General features: G+C 46.4%; 1 protein-coding gene across 1 annotated transcript; it reads right to left on the bottom strand.

Annotated features, from left to right (window-relative positions):
• Window positions 1–543: 543 nt before the first annotated feature.
• LOC114776119 (UPF0524 protein C3orf70 homolog B-like) lies at window positions 544–14,366 on the bottom strand. The gene is made up of 2 exons (XM_028966728.1): window positions 13,866–14,366; window positions 544–2,227 (listed from the first exon to the last, which is right to left on the bottom strand). Exons 1-2 carry the CDS (start codon window positions 14,032–14,034, stop codon window positions 1,611–1,613), a joined length of 786 nt encoding a protein of 261 aa, XP_028822561.1. The 5' UTR covers window positions 14,035–14,366; the 3' UTR covers window positions 544–1,610.
• Window positions 14,367–14,978: the final 612 nt, after the last annotated feature.

Below are 14,978 nucleotides of genomic sequence, written 5' to 3'. Positions count from 1 at the left end.
AAATGTCATTTCATAGGACTGACATATTCTCATCTTAGTTACTAGAGTGTCTCATAAAAGAAATTTCCAGCTTAGTCAATACTAGTTTGTGGATTTTTCTCCATGCAGTTCCATTCAGAATAGCTCAGTAAATGCTGAACCTTGCCATGTTAACTCTCACATGAAATACTTCACAGCTACTGTAGGACTTGTTGTTCACCAACAATTATTGCCCTGACCTGACTGAAGAGGTCTTTAATGCTCCTCCTCTGCCTTTTTTTCATGTGTTAATAAAAAACAAATTGGCTACGTTCACATAAGTGAAGTGTCTCAAATCCATTTATTCTTAATTCTTTGTTTAAAACCACACATATCTTATGTTTCTAGGACTGGACACAGAAATGATGAAATCAGATTTCACTTTCCTCCATGGTATTGGACCAGAAACATCAGATTTATGACCATGCGAATAGTCAGTTCTCAGAACAGTCAGAGAAAAGCAGTGAAGCTTGTAACGTGAATAAAACTAAAGAAATCATCAGCAACATGAAAAGCACAAGTAGAGACCAGTGTTTCAAGTGTTTATATTAAATTGAAAGATTTAACAAAAATCATCATCATAAGAAAAATTGCTACAGTACAATAGCATGGCGTGAGGTGCCCTTGAAATCATAGGCAGTTCAAACTCATGTGAAGGATGTATCAATGACCCTGCATCGTTTCCTTTAAATATCTCAGAGGGAAACCTGCATTATATAAGATGTAATGCTTTAGGAGTGTTTGCAGATGACAAATTTACTTGTTCCACAGTGCTTGAATTGAAGCTCTGATCACCATTCGTCATGTTTGGTTTGGTAACATACATGTATGACAAAAGTGGGTTTAAATATTTCAGAATGAAAAAGTATTTGAGTAGTGACTTTGAGTAGCTAAATCGTGACTTTTCATCTCTGATTATTTTAATGCCTGAAAAAATTATAATTACACATCACCATTGTTCATGGTAGCACCGAGCAGGCATTCACACCCATGCTCCAGGTCATCTGAAGCAGGGCGACAATGACTGTGAACCACTGGAAAAAAAGGCCTCCTTTATCAAAGTCACACTGGTGCGCCCTAACCTCTTACATGATTTAAATATTTTTGAACTGCACCAATGACTGCATTTTAGATCTGTCTCTCTACTTGCCTTTTCTCTTACTCAGATGTAGGATTATTATTTATTAAGTCATTGCACCCTGGGCTCTAGAGTTACTCAGCTGTTACTAAACATAGATGAAAACAATATGCAAAAAAATGTTCGGCCTAACACTGCTATATGGTCAGATATTATGAAAGAGCATGCATCTGGGAATATTTCCTTTTCTGGCATCTGCTGACACTATGCTGGACAATGTCTCTATCGAATAAATCATGCGAGGGCTTGTCATTAGGAGAACCAAAGATGGGAGCAGCCAGCGGTGCATTTATCCACATATTGTCTCTGAGCTAATGTGATAAGATGCGAAACAAACAGCGGACTGCTAGTTAGTTCCTCCCCCAAATTCATGGTTCAGTGGAGACGCGTGGCATATCAAAGAGAGGAGGAGGTGATGAGGGTGGAAGGAAGAGCTTTCTCGGGGTGGGAAATGTCACACAGTAGTTTCAATGTTTTCAATTATTTCCACAAGGGACTTGGATGGTGAGAGCAGAGAGCAATCATCCTGGTCCCAGAGGCTCACTGGGCTGGAATTCCCATCTGTGCTCAGTTCCTCATCCTCTTCCTCCTCTGAGTCCTCCTCACATGACTCCAGGAAGTGTCGCCCCAATGCATTTATCCCAGAGTCCTCGGAGCTGGATGGTGAAGAGCAGTGGTCCATTTTGGGTCCCTTAATCTTCTCCAGGGGGGCGTTGAATGGTTGGTCTGTGGGCAATGGCCTTGGAGATTCTGGAGCCAGAGTGGCAAGGTGTGGGTGTGGCTGTGGTGGTGCAGAAGCTGGTATTAATGGTGGTGGCAATGGGCGCTGCACATAGCACATCTTGCCATTGATGCGCTTGACTATGTAGTCGTCGATGAAGAGGTCGGAGATAATGCAGTACTTGGGCGACTCGGGACAGGGCGGAGGCAGGAAGCAGGGGGCGATGCGGAGGAAGCGACGCGTCAGTGAGATGGAGAGGTCGATGGTGTCGGAGTAGCCAGACGGAGCAGCGGGTACCGACGTGCTGGGCAGCTGTCCGACTGTTGTCATTGGCTGGTAAACATATTTACCTGCGGAAAGCAATGAACACTCGCATTAGGAAGAGGCATGGGTGGTAGGGTGGTAGTAGCCTAGAAGAGGCATGGGTGGTAGGATAGTAGTAGCCTTGAAGAGGCATGGGTGGTAGGGTGGTAGTAGCCTAGAAGAGGCATGGGTGGTAGGATAGTAGTAGCCTAGAAGAGGCATGGGTGGTAGGGTGGTAGTAGCCTACAAGAGGCATGGGTGGTAGGGTAGTAATAGCCTTGAAGAGGCATGGATGGTAGGGTGGTAGTAGCCTAGAAGGGGTATGGGTGGTAGGGTGGTAGTAGCCTACAAGAGGCATGGGTGGTAGGGTGGTAGTAGCCTACAAGAGGCATGGGTGGTAGGGTGGTAATAGCCTTGAAGAGGCATGGATGGTAGGGTGGTAGTAGCCTAGAAGGGGTATGGGTGGTAGGGTGGTAGTAGCCTAGAAGGGGTATGGGTGGTAGGGTGGTAGTAGCCTACAAGAGGCATGGGTGGTAGGATATTAGTAGCCTAGAAGAGTTATGGCTGGTAGGGTGGTAATAGCCTATAAGAGGCATGGGTGGTAGGGTGGTAATAGCCTAGAAGAGGCATGGGTGGTAGGGTGGTAGTAGCCCAGAAGAGGCATAGGTGGTAGGGTAGTAGTAGCCTAGAAGAGGCATGGGTGCTAGGGTGATAGTAGCCTAGTGGGTAACATATTCACCTATGAACCAGACCACAGGTTCAAACCCAACTTACTTGTGTCCCTGAGCAGGACAATTAACCCTGAGTGTCTCCAGGGGGGGACTGTCCCTGTCACTACTGATCATATGTCGCTCTGGATAAGGGTTTCTGATAAATGCCGTAAAATGTAAATGCAAGCAGGCTGGAAAAACGCTGGGTCTGTAACATCTGAGCAGTTTGCCTGAGTTTGCATTTGGGCCGTGGCCAGACACTCGCGTGTTCTGCAATGTTACCCAGAGCAGCTGTGTCTTCGCTTTTAATAATTCAAGCAAAGGAGCCAGAGCTAGAACAGAGCCCAGTGCCAGATCCAAACCACTGCACTGCAGCTTCAACTGGCTTCTTTATCACATGTTTTTAGTTTCTAACACAGAACTAAAGTTATTCACAAAGTCAGCAAAACAACTTCTTACCCGTTTACTACAACACTGGCACCTGCATGGGTTCCATATTGTGAACTGGCGTTGGAACCGACCAGGGAGGAGGAAAAGAGGTACGAGTGGGACCTCTTTTTTTCCTCCCCAAATTGCAATTTGCAAATCATGCAATTCTGAGGTATCCTTGTGGATATTTAAGCAGAATATTTACACTCACTCACTTGCTTACTCACTTTCCAAAACTGCTTAGTCCTACTGAGGTTCACGGCTGCCACAGCCCACTCTGGGACACTGATGCGCACACAAGGGTGCAGAAACACACACACCATTCATTCACACCCACGGATAGAGTGGACAGCGTTAGGAAACTGAAAACCCCAGGGGAATCCCGCACCAACACAGGGAAAGCCTACCACAAGGTCCAAACTCACAACCACAAACTCACAACCACCATTATATTTACAATATAATGAAATACCAGCTGACTGGCATTTCACCTGAAAACCAATTCACATCAATAAGATCTTGAAGCCTAATGAAGCAAAGAAGAACAGTTGTCCCTATTTTGAACACAAGGCTTTCACCTTAAAGCTTAAATCTTTATCTAGAATAGAGGAAACCAATTTATGTTGTGACAGTGCTACACAGTACGTATTTAACCGCATTGACCACCGTGGCCAATGCCTGCTTAAACAAACGTCCTGCCCCATTAATTCAAACTTTCAATGGTGAGAAAGAAAGTGTCACGTCCATGCGGGCATGACGCGGCGGGTGAACGGAGAGGAGGACGTGGAGTGACAAGGAATGACGAGGAATGAAGGACGCTTTCACCTGACATCACTGAACAGGGGTTTAATGGTGAAGCACAGGACAGGGGAGACATCCGAGACGAAGACACTGGTGAACACGGAACATAACTTCAAAGACCTGACAGCGGACAGAAACGAACAGGGCAGCTTTATACAATTAACACAGGTGAAAACGATTAGGGAACATTACACAGGACAACAATGAAACTCCGGTCCAGATTCTGATCCTGATCCGGACCGGAGTAACCCCCATTTCGGACCGGATCCTGACAGAATCCCCCCTTTTATGGCACGACACCTGGCGGGCCAGATGGAGCAGTCCATGAAGGAGGGGGGAAAAGTCCATACACAGTCTTAAATGGTCCGAGTGGACAGGAGGAATCGAACGGAATCGATTCGTAAACCAGAAAGGATGAAATGAACAGAGAGGAATGATAAATGACTGAATGAATGAATGAATGGTCCAGTATTTCAGATGGACGAGCGGCGGATGTCCAGCGCAGACGGCTTTGGGCCAGTTTGGTACCGGCACCTCGTCCGCTGTCCGCATGCGTCCGCCGCTCCCTGTCAGTCTCCGGCTCGCCCCGCTGAATGGCCGCTCCTCACCTTCAACGCCGCCAGACACGGGACTGAGAGGCAGGGGTCGGGACCCTGCTGAAAATGAAGCCATGGAAGGCCAGGGACAAGGAAGCTGGCGGCGTCCTCCCGGCGAGTCGCGGCTCCTCCGATCAGCGGGGCTGCGTCAGGTGGCGTCCAAATGTGTGTCAGGTCTTTCTGTCACGTCCATGCGGGCATGACGCGGCGGGTGAACGGAGAGGAGGACGTGGAGTGACAAGGAATGACGAGGAATGAAGGACGCTTTCACCTGACATCACTGAACAGGGGTTTAATGGTGAAGCACAGGACAGGGGAGACATCCGAGACGAAGACACTGGTGAACACGGAACATAACTTCAAAGACCTGACAGCGGACAGAAACGAACAGGGCAGCTTTATACAATTAACACAGGTGAAAACGATTAGGGAACATTACACAGGACAACAATGAAACTCCGGTCCAGATTCTGATCCTGATCCGGACCGGAGTAACCCCCATTTCGGACCGGATCCTGACAGAAAGCAATAGACTAGCCACAATCTTTACTATACAAGATTTACTACTGTAGCTGACAAATCCACTGGAAAAAGCACAAATTAGATGTGCTGTGCTGTCTTTGCACAGACCCCCACTCCGCCTCCCCCATCTAAACAGTATGAAAACTAACCAATGTCAAGTTTCTCAGCTGGGCATACACTGTTATGCCCATACATTAAACTGGGAATACACTGTTATGCCCATATATAACACTGGACATACACTGTTATGCCGATTCATAACACTGGGCATACACTGGTATGCCCATACATTAAACTGGGAATACACTGTTATGCTCATATATAACACTGGGCATACACTGTTATGCCCATACATTAAACTGGGAATACACTGTTATGCCCATATATAACACTGGGCATACACTGTTATGCCCATACATTACACTGGGAATAAATACACTGTTATGCCCATATATAACACTGAGCATACACTGTTAGCCATTGAGCTAACAGGTTACATGGTTCTCCCGCAAGAAAGGATGCATTGTTCAAACAAGAAAAGATGTACAATCTCCACCGTTATTGCCAGACACTACTTTATGACGGATAAATGCAGACCCTTATACCTTCCTCCTGAACTCAGTGTCTTACTGCTAACTGCTTTGTACATAGCACCAAATGCTAATGCTGGCTCGGCTCTGGGGCATTTGCATGAAAGCAGTCCTTCCCAAACTTCATCAACACATAAAATTTGCAACCAGGGGAGAAAAAACACTGGACAACCTGTGTACAAACAGTAGGCTGGCCTACAAGGCTAAATCCCTAGCACACCTTGGTCAGTCTGATCACACGTCCATGCTTCTGATACCTACATACAGCCCCCTCAGAAATCAAGCTCCCATCATCACCCGCACTGTCACTACATGGCCCAACAGGAGACCTGGAGAACCACAGGTCATGTCACCAGGGATGTCACCAGACAATGTCATGTCACCAGAGATGTCACCAGACAATATCACCAATGTCACATTAGGACCTATCCCAACAGGGATCCCTGGATGACGAGGGAGGTCCGAAGCCTGCTGAAAGCCAGGTCGGGGGATATGAAACATTACAGTACAGCCAGAGCCAATCTGAAGAGAGGCATCCAAGAGGCCAAGGCAGCGCACAGCAGGAGCATAGAGGGTCACATGAGGAGCAACAACACCAGGCAGGCAGCACATCACCAGCTACAAATCCAGCTATAATACTGAATATATGGCAACACCAACAGCAGTTCCGCAACAGCCACCAGTCCAATGTAATTTGTATATATTATGTTTATTACTATTTGATTTGTTTGTTATTTAAGTCTTTCTTATTATTTCTTATTAATGTTCCTAGAGAAAAGGAACAGCACATGGCAGACACAAGCAAACCTTTTTAACATGGTCTTGCCTACTTATCAACAGGGAGAAAGTTATTTATAGCGGGTAAATCAAATTCATTTTTGTGACTCTTCCCCCCTTTCTAAAGTGGAGCCATACACTCCACCGCCTAATTTTATTTTTCTGCACGCCAAATTGTCAAAGCAGCACATTTCGCTTGGTTCAGCATCACTACTGATGTGTTTTTTTCTTCTGCTTCCGATGTGTTCATATTGCACGTTTAGTAAATCTCTGTCTTCAAAATCTTAGTAACTGATGAGATAATTCACTAAAAAATACATTCAGTAGGCGACTAGTTCATTGTTCTTGTCACAGTTTCAGTCTCATAGAGAAGTGTTTCTTTGCACAGAATAAACTGGAGGACCTAGACACAAAATAAAGCTTTTCCCTTTCCCACCCCGGCAGCTCACTAAGGGATCATCCTTTTTTCAATGCCAAACCTTTTTTAGTTTTGTTAATATTGGCAATAATGACAACTGTTACTGTTGGGTTTGAAGAAATATGCGTCAGGGACTGTCACGTTTAAAGGAGGCGCAGAGGTGAAGCATAATGATGACAAAATAAAAAAAACATAAACACGGCATGAGGGCCAAAAGGGACAGAGAAACACAAAGGGATGGGAAACGAACCCAGAGGTGACTGCTTGACCAATATGCATGTTGAATTTTTGGAGAATGTTTAGGGTTCCTCAGGGCAGGGAAGCATGGACGCAATTTCTCGACTTTTTTTTCATCAGACTTAGCAGGGCACAAAGACATCTACACAGAACATTGTAAAATACAATGACCGGATCCCAACTAGATGAAATATACATTTTTACTTAACGTGAAAGAAAGTGAAGTGATTGTCACATGTGATACACAGTAGCACAGCACACGGTGCACACAGTGAAACTTGTCCTCTGCATTTATCCCATCACCCTGAGTGAGCAGTGGGCAGCCATGACAGGCGCCCGGGGAGCAGTGTGGGGGGACGGTGCTTTGCTCAGTGGCACCTCGGTGGCACCTTGGCGGATCGGGATTCGAACCGGCGACCTTCTGATTACGGGGACACTTCCTTAACCACTAGGCCACCACTCCCCCCTAGAAAATTCGAACCTCATGCCCACGGACTGCGAGACCAGAGACCGGTGATATTACCCCTGAGCTACCTGGCGTCCAACCTGAGTACTTAACACTTAACATGAAACTCGGCCAGAACGTGGAAAAGGAACACCCCAAAAAGTCAGAATCATGACATAAATACATTTTGCACAAATGGCTTCTATTGGCCCTCGGTATCAAAAAATCCAAGGACCCCCTCCTCTTCAAATGGTCTCAGTCCACTAATCATCCATGATACACTTTGGATCAAACAGAAACCAGATTTAAATCAGCATGTTTCTGCAAGTTCTTTGTAGTGTAACCTTATGATATGATGGATTGATACTGGGCCTGAAGCTGTATTTTTTTCTTTGATCAAAATTGAAGCTGCAGTATCACATGTCTCCAAACAGTAGAACATCTAGACCAAACTGTGAACCAAACGCATTCACCTATCACAAAATATTAGCAACACTGTCTTCAAATGCAAGCATAATGCATTCAAAAAAGTTGGAAGCCCGTGGAAATCATAGCAGAACATATGTCATAAATGATTTATGTAATTACCCATTAGGGTCAGTGTGCTTTCTGACTGGCAATTGGTAGCAGTGTTATTACAAGGTGTGTGTGAAGATTTGATCGGGTTTTGGTCTGTTTTGTGAATGCTGGCCATACAAAGGATTTTGGTTTCAGAACATAATGTAAGATTCATTGGGAAAATGCCTCTCATGCAATCCAAACATTTTGTTTATGAATAAATAACTTCCTCACCACGTGTGCACTGGTCCATCGGTCTGCTGGGCCTAATTGGGTAGCGCAGGCAGACAGGGTGTCGGCACGGCCCTACTGCTCTGTAATGAGACTCCAGCGTGTGGCAGCCGGAATTAGGAGTGTGTGAGTGTGTTAGCACGGTTGCTGTTTGTGTGACCATGTGACGATTGCATACGGAGCTAATGGGTCTTGTGTTTGTGTGTGACGCTGTAGTAGGAACTTGTGTTGAGGTGGACTGGTTGGTGTGTGTGCAATGTGTGTCTGTATGTAAAAGTAAAGAGAAGTCATTGTGAAACACAGCTCAGCACACGCTGACACATGAAATGTGTCCTCTGCTTTTAACCAGTGGGCAGCCATGACAGGTTCCCGGGGAGCCGGGTGTGGGGACAGTGCTTTGCTCCGTGGCACCTCAGTGGTACCTTGGGATTTGAACCGGCAACCTTCTGATTACGGGGCTACTTCCTTTACCACTAGGACACCACAGCCCATAAGAAAGAAACACTTCCCAATTTGGGGCTGAGCATTTTCACAATTTTCACAAGCAAAAAAAAAATTAAAAAACACGCTTAACACCCCAAATCCATACAACTACAGTATGACTGTACATATGCATTTAGATTACGTGTGCATTTAGCAATCACAAGAGTGCTGTGTGTTGAGTTAACAGTGAAATGACATTATTTTTGTACAGGCGAGGTGATGTGCAGTGTTTTTCCCCTTTTACGCTGGCATGAAGTCTGTTTTTTGCTGCCATAAAAACAGATAAATGGACTTGGACATGCATTTTTTTGTGCATCAGGTCTCAAACATAGGGCCCTCAATCTCTTCCCCAGCTCAGTTATCAGAACCAATCAGACCCATTCCAACAGCACCCATCATCTGCAGTCCCACGACTGCCACTCCGACTGGGAAAAGGATCCTCTCACCCCCGCCATGAATAATGCAATGCCTTACATCTGCCTTCAACACAGATGGGAATTCATCCGTCCAGCCTTCCCCACCATCTCTCCTCCACCTCCTGGCTGAGGGCCTACTCAAGGTCAGTCCAGCAATTTTGTTTGCCGAGGCTGAGGAACCTACGGAGGCGTCTGGAGGGACCCCGTCAGCGTGACTTATTCGATGTTTATTCGTTTGCCTCGGTAGAGGAGGCGAGGTAAGTCCTGACTACATTATTCATGTTGTGGAGTAGGTTTTGGGGTAGAACGCGCTCGTCCAGATGAACGTCAGAGGAGATTGTGTTAGGCCCTAATGATGCCCTCGGGCCTCTTCCCCTACATAGATTTTTCTTTGCGGCCGTTTTATCCCTGCTCACTTTTAGATCTTCTCTCTGTGAATTATCTGCTTCTAATTATGACGCCACTCATGAGCAGATGCACCTGACTTGGTGTCATTCCAGCACGATTCCATTCCAGAGAAGCAAAGAGCAACACAGTAGTAACTCCTCCGCACATTTTTCATCCCACGCTACAACACGCAGGGGGCGCGCTGTTTATTCACCCCATTTCATTTCTGTCATACGTGTTTTCATTATAATGATACCACTATGAGGGGAAAAGTGTGCATTGAAATCGGGCTTTTTGGGCGAGAAAAGTGAACGTCGGGAAGCCTTTTTTCTCCTCGTGGTTGTGGCTTTGAAAGGCTTCTTTAACAGCGGGAGAGATAACGAGCCAATTTACCTGCCCATTCAGCCAGGAGAAAACGCCTCCACTGGGCATTAGACTCGCGCAAGAACAACATTCAGCGATACGCAACTTGCAGCAGAACCTGAAGAAATAAGCGTGAGGGAGAAGGAGCACAAAGAACGAGGGAAGCGGTAGAACCGGATACCTTATGACTGAGATGAAGTGGTAAAGGCAGCCAGAAGCAGCTTGAAGAAAAGCAACAGGGGAAACAGTGATGGGAATCCAGGTACAGATGTGATGTGGTGCGCTCTTGTACTAGAATCAGGGCCGGAGTGGGACTCATTTTCTGCTCTGGAGTTTCAGGCCTCAGACTGGCCCCCTTTAGACCTATTATTATTAAATCATGTAATTATAACACTACATATTAATCTACCATAGTGCACTGTTAAAGCCTTGGATGTTGTAAACTGTATTTTTCTAAAATATTTCCAATTCAGTGCAAGTAAGGGTTTGCTTCACAATGTAGATTCATTTCAACATGAGGCACATCTCCAACATTATTCCATTTGTTAAAATGTTTTGTTCTGTTCAAACTAGATATCCAAAACATAAAAAATAAACAAATATATCAATATTAAAAATTAATTAATTCATATTAAATTCCCAGTTATGTGGTGTCTATAGTTGTTAGTTGTCTAATTTAGTTTTAGTCCATTCTTTGCGTCAATCTGTCATTTAGTCAGGAATTTCCAATCTATATTTTGTTATATTTATCGTCTATGACCAGCATTACATCTCGTCTTCATCACATCACAAGGTTTTTTGACAAAGATATTTTGTCATAATTCAATTGATAAAAACAAAACTAGTTTGTCACATCATACTATTATTTATATAACCGATATTTCATATTGCCGCAACACAACACAATTCATTAGTTTTCCTGACCAAGTGTACTTACTTGTGCTTATTTCATCTACCCGGCCCAAAAAAATCTAGAGAACACTGGACCTTGAGTCCCAAACTTCAGAACGTCACACGGGAATTGTCCCGGTCCTCCCGATTAGCCACATGGGGCTGGATTAGAATAGTTTATGAGAACAGGTCAAGACCTCTAGGCGTCTAGAGAGCAGAACAGGATATAATCACTCGGCTAGGCACTAGGTCCTTAACTCATCTAGTTTAAACATAGACCTCCAGGCAGGACCTAAAACTGCTCAGAGCAATGTGACTTTTGTGAATGCCCCCCCATGGGAAAATATGGTGCATAGTGTTTATGATCACATTTTCATTAGTGTATAATCACATCTAACTATAAATCTTCTACAGTTCTTCAGTAGTCGGGTGGTTAGGACACGAGTCTTTGGCCTGAGGGAACTGGATTCGATTCTCACTTTGGATGCACTTTGGGGCATTGGTTGGCATAGCGGGTAAGGAAACGGACCCGTAATCAGAAGGTTACAGGTTCGAATCCCAAACCGCCAATCACTTCACTGTCACTTTTATAGAGGCTTGGTCCTATTTAAGAAGTGAAGTGATTGTCACATGTGATACACAGCAGCACAGCACATGGTGCACACAGTGAAATTTGTCCTCTGCATTTAAGCCATCACCCTTAGTGAGCAGTGGGCAGCCATGACAGGCGCCCGGGGAGCAGTGTGTGGGGACGGGGCTTTGCTCAGTTGCACCTCAGTGGCACCATGGCGGATCGGGATTCGAACCGGCAACCTTCTGACTACGGAGCCGCTTCCTTAACCGCTAGGACCCAGAGTAAGGAGTGGTTCCTCTTCCACACACTCAGCCATGATGCATCTTTTCCTATAGTGGCCAGAAGAACATGTTTTGATGTTAGCTTATGAGGTGTTTGCTTATGAAGGAAGGGGTGAGGGGGCATTTAGTTGCTTGCAGATAAACTACAGGGTAACTACAAGTTATGCCTTGCCTGTTCAAATCAGTTAATAGATGACAAGTGTATTTCCCATTATTTCCAAAAAGAAACAATAGTTCCTCTAATAAGTCTTAATTGCTTTTGTGCATTTAGCACAATAACTGGCTCTACGTGTCATACGTCTATTTTGGTTTGTTTTGTTAAATCTGTCCAACAAAGGGCCATGTCGCCCTGCCAGAACTCGCAGAGGAAATCAGCATTTGACAGCTGGAGCGGCGGGCAGCGCGCCAAAGCGGCAGAGATCCCGACTCCGGCTTCCGCAGACCACACAGAGATTTACACCGGCAGCCGGGGGATTCCGCCGCCCAAGGACGCCGCCACACAAAGGACATTATTAAGAAAGCTAAAACCTGAGCAAATCCGCGGCGGCGCTTGCGGCTGCCGGCGGGGAGATTTGCTGTCGTTTCCAACCACCTTGTGTGAAAGGTAATTGCCGGAATCACCGGAGGGCACTGCAACTGGAAATTATAGACCCCAACAATGACGGACGAGCTTCTCGCAGAGCGGTGCAGCAGACGTCACAAGTCATTTTCGAGCCATCAGTCCCTGTCTGAGCAAAACGGACCAAACCACGCACCTTCACTTAAATCCCATTCATGAACAAGTCTGCCGGTGCATCCAAAAAAACTGGAATTATTGTAACGGGAAAACCTCCATATGCTCTATGCTGCATTCGTTACACCTCAAATATGTATTGATTCTGAGTGACATTGCGGCTTTATGTCACGTCCCATGACACGCCCCCTTCCTTTTCCTGAGTATCAGGGTTTCGCGTGCGTTGTCCTTCTCACGTCCGGGCTGTAGGTTCCTGATCACATTCCATCCCCAGGTCCCTGCGGCATGGACCGGGATCCTCACCGTGTAACTAGTGTCAGGAGCGGCCTGTTACGGCGAATCGTTATCCGGAGATCGCAGAACCCCGAGGTGTCCCCCACGTCCGAGGTCATCCCCGTAAGGTAAACGCTTAACGGGAGGTAACTGTCTGCACTGATCTCTCCCTCTTCATTAAGAACCAGACGCTGGAGGAATCTCGCCGTGCGCTAAATAGACGCGCTTCCTTTTGGTCCAAATCAGCGGGGGGCGAAGACAAAAATCTGGGCACAGGAAGGAGAATTGCGAGAGAGAGATGAACAACAACATTTCTATTGTCCACCGCTGCCAGGCAGTTACATTTTCATTTGACAATTGGCCCCCCCAATAAGACTGAACGGACCCGATCATTTAATGGACTGTTTTTAAAAAAGCATGTTTTATTATCTGCTTATCCTTATTTAATGCGGTAGCCAGCTTTGCGGTGCGTGATCGGTGGACATGTGGTGGACATCCAAGCGAGGTCTGCTGCTTCACCGGCATCGCTGAGAAACACAACCGTGAGACGCACGGCTGGTGGCGGTGAGGTTCACACATCTATTATTGAAGGGGGTACGGTCTCCAGAGCCGAGGACGCAGCCGGGCTACTTTTCATGTCCTTTCGGCAGCTCTGACTGTCTTTTCCAGGAAACCCGGGGCCTGGACTGGTCTAATTGGACTGTGTGCGTTGGGGACGCCACTATTGACGGACGGGCCATGCCAGGCCATGCATGTGTGCACCATCCAATAATGCAAAGTGCAAGTCTACATCCTGCTGATCTATCAGCCTTGCTCAACACTAATATTACCCACGTGACTTGGGTGCTCCGGGATCGTGGGGGACACTGTCCCAATTTAACTGCGGGATTAATTAACAAGGAATCTGATTAAATCGAGTCCGTCCCCGTGCGAACTTCTCGCGCATGGGTCCGGCGGAAGGGACACTTACAGTGACACCAGCCCAGGTGGCAGCACCAGTGCAGTTTGAAGCACCTCCCGTGGCTGTGCGTGGCGCAGATGGAGAGTCCGTCGCACGGCAGAAAGTCCGGTCTGCCCGCGCAGCTCCTGGCCAGCGCCTGCGCCTCGTCCAACTTCTCGCTCTTCGCGGAGGAAGCCATCGGTGTCGCCTCCGCGTCCCCGGAACCTGCGTGATGTCGCGGGAACGTCGCTTACGGGACCGGCACCGACGGCACTACTCACCGGCGCGGCACCCCCGCGCTGCCCCGGGTCCCCAGCACCACATCTGCGGGAAAACTTTGCGGTCCCATCGGCGTCGCCAGCCGCGCACCCGTCACCCCTCTCCCGAGCACCTGGATTAATTCGCGCAGGAATGCAATCGGGAAACTGTAATAACACGCCGGTTCCGACACGCACGGCGGCGTCCGTGCGGACGGGAATCAGCGCGGCTGCGCCGGTCCGCGGAGTTGCGCCTTCGCTCCGCTGCCCGCCTCCGAGCGGAGCGGGGTTGCCAGGTGCGGACAGAACCGCCCGATAAAGCGGAGTGGCCTGAAGTTTGGACTGAAAAGACAGAAATGCAGATTGGTGTGAATAATTTGTTTACTAAATCATAAAACAAATGCAAAACTATAGCCTCCCGTTGCCAGTTAGTTGAAATGTGCTTTTATTGCGTTAGAGCAAATAAAATTTTTTTTAATAATGTTAACTTTGAGTGGATATTGTCTATACCAATATTTATAACTTTATTCTACTTTACTAAATGTTTAATTCTACAAACATAAATGCTAAAAAGCTGGCAGGATAAAGCAGGTTGAATGTTGTTTAGAAAATACATCAATTAATCAGATTCAAAGAAGAAAAACAGCAGCAAAGAGACTATTTATATCTATGTTATTTTGAATCTTGTATAATTTTGATTTTTTTGGTTATCTGTATTAGTTTATATATTTCTTAGAATTTCCCTTACATGGCACTGTATGAAATAGAAAATGACTTACAACAAGCAAACCTGGCGACCTGCTGGAATCTGAATTTGATCGCTCTCTCTTTTTACCTCTCTCTCTCTATTTCTCCCCTCCCTCTCTCTCTCCCTCCCTCTCTCTCT

Source organism: Denticeps clupeoides, unplaced genomic scaffold, assembly GCF_900700375.1.
Source record: "Denticeps clupeoides unplaced genomic scaffold, fDenClu1.1, whole genome shotgun sequence".
In the NCBI taxonomy this organism is placed as follows: domain Eukaryota; kingdom Metazoa; phylum Chordata; class Actinopteri; order Clupeiformes; family Denticipitidae; genus Denticeps; species Denticeps clupeoides.
Note: the sequence above shows the minus strand (reverse complement) of the source record. Positions and strands in the feature narration are given on the sequence as shown.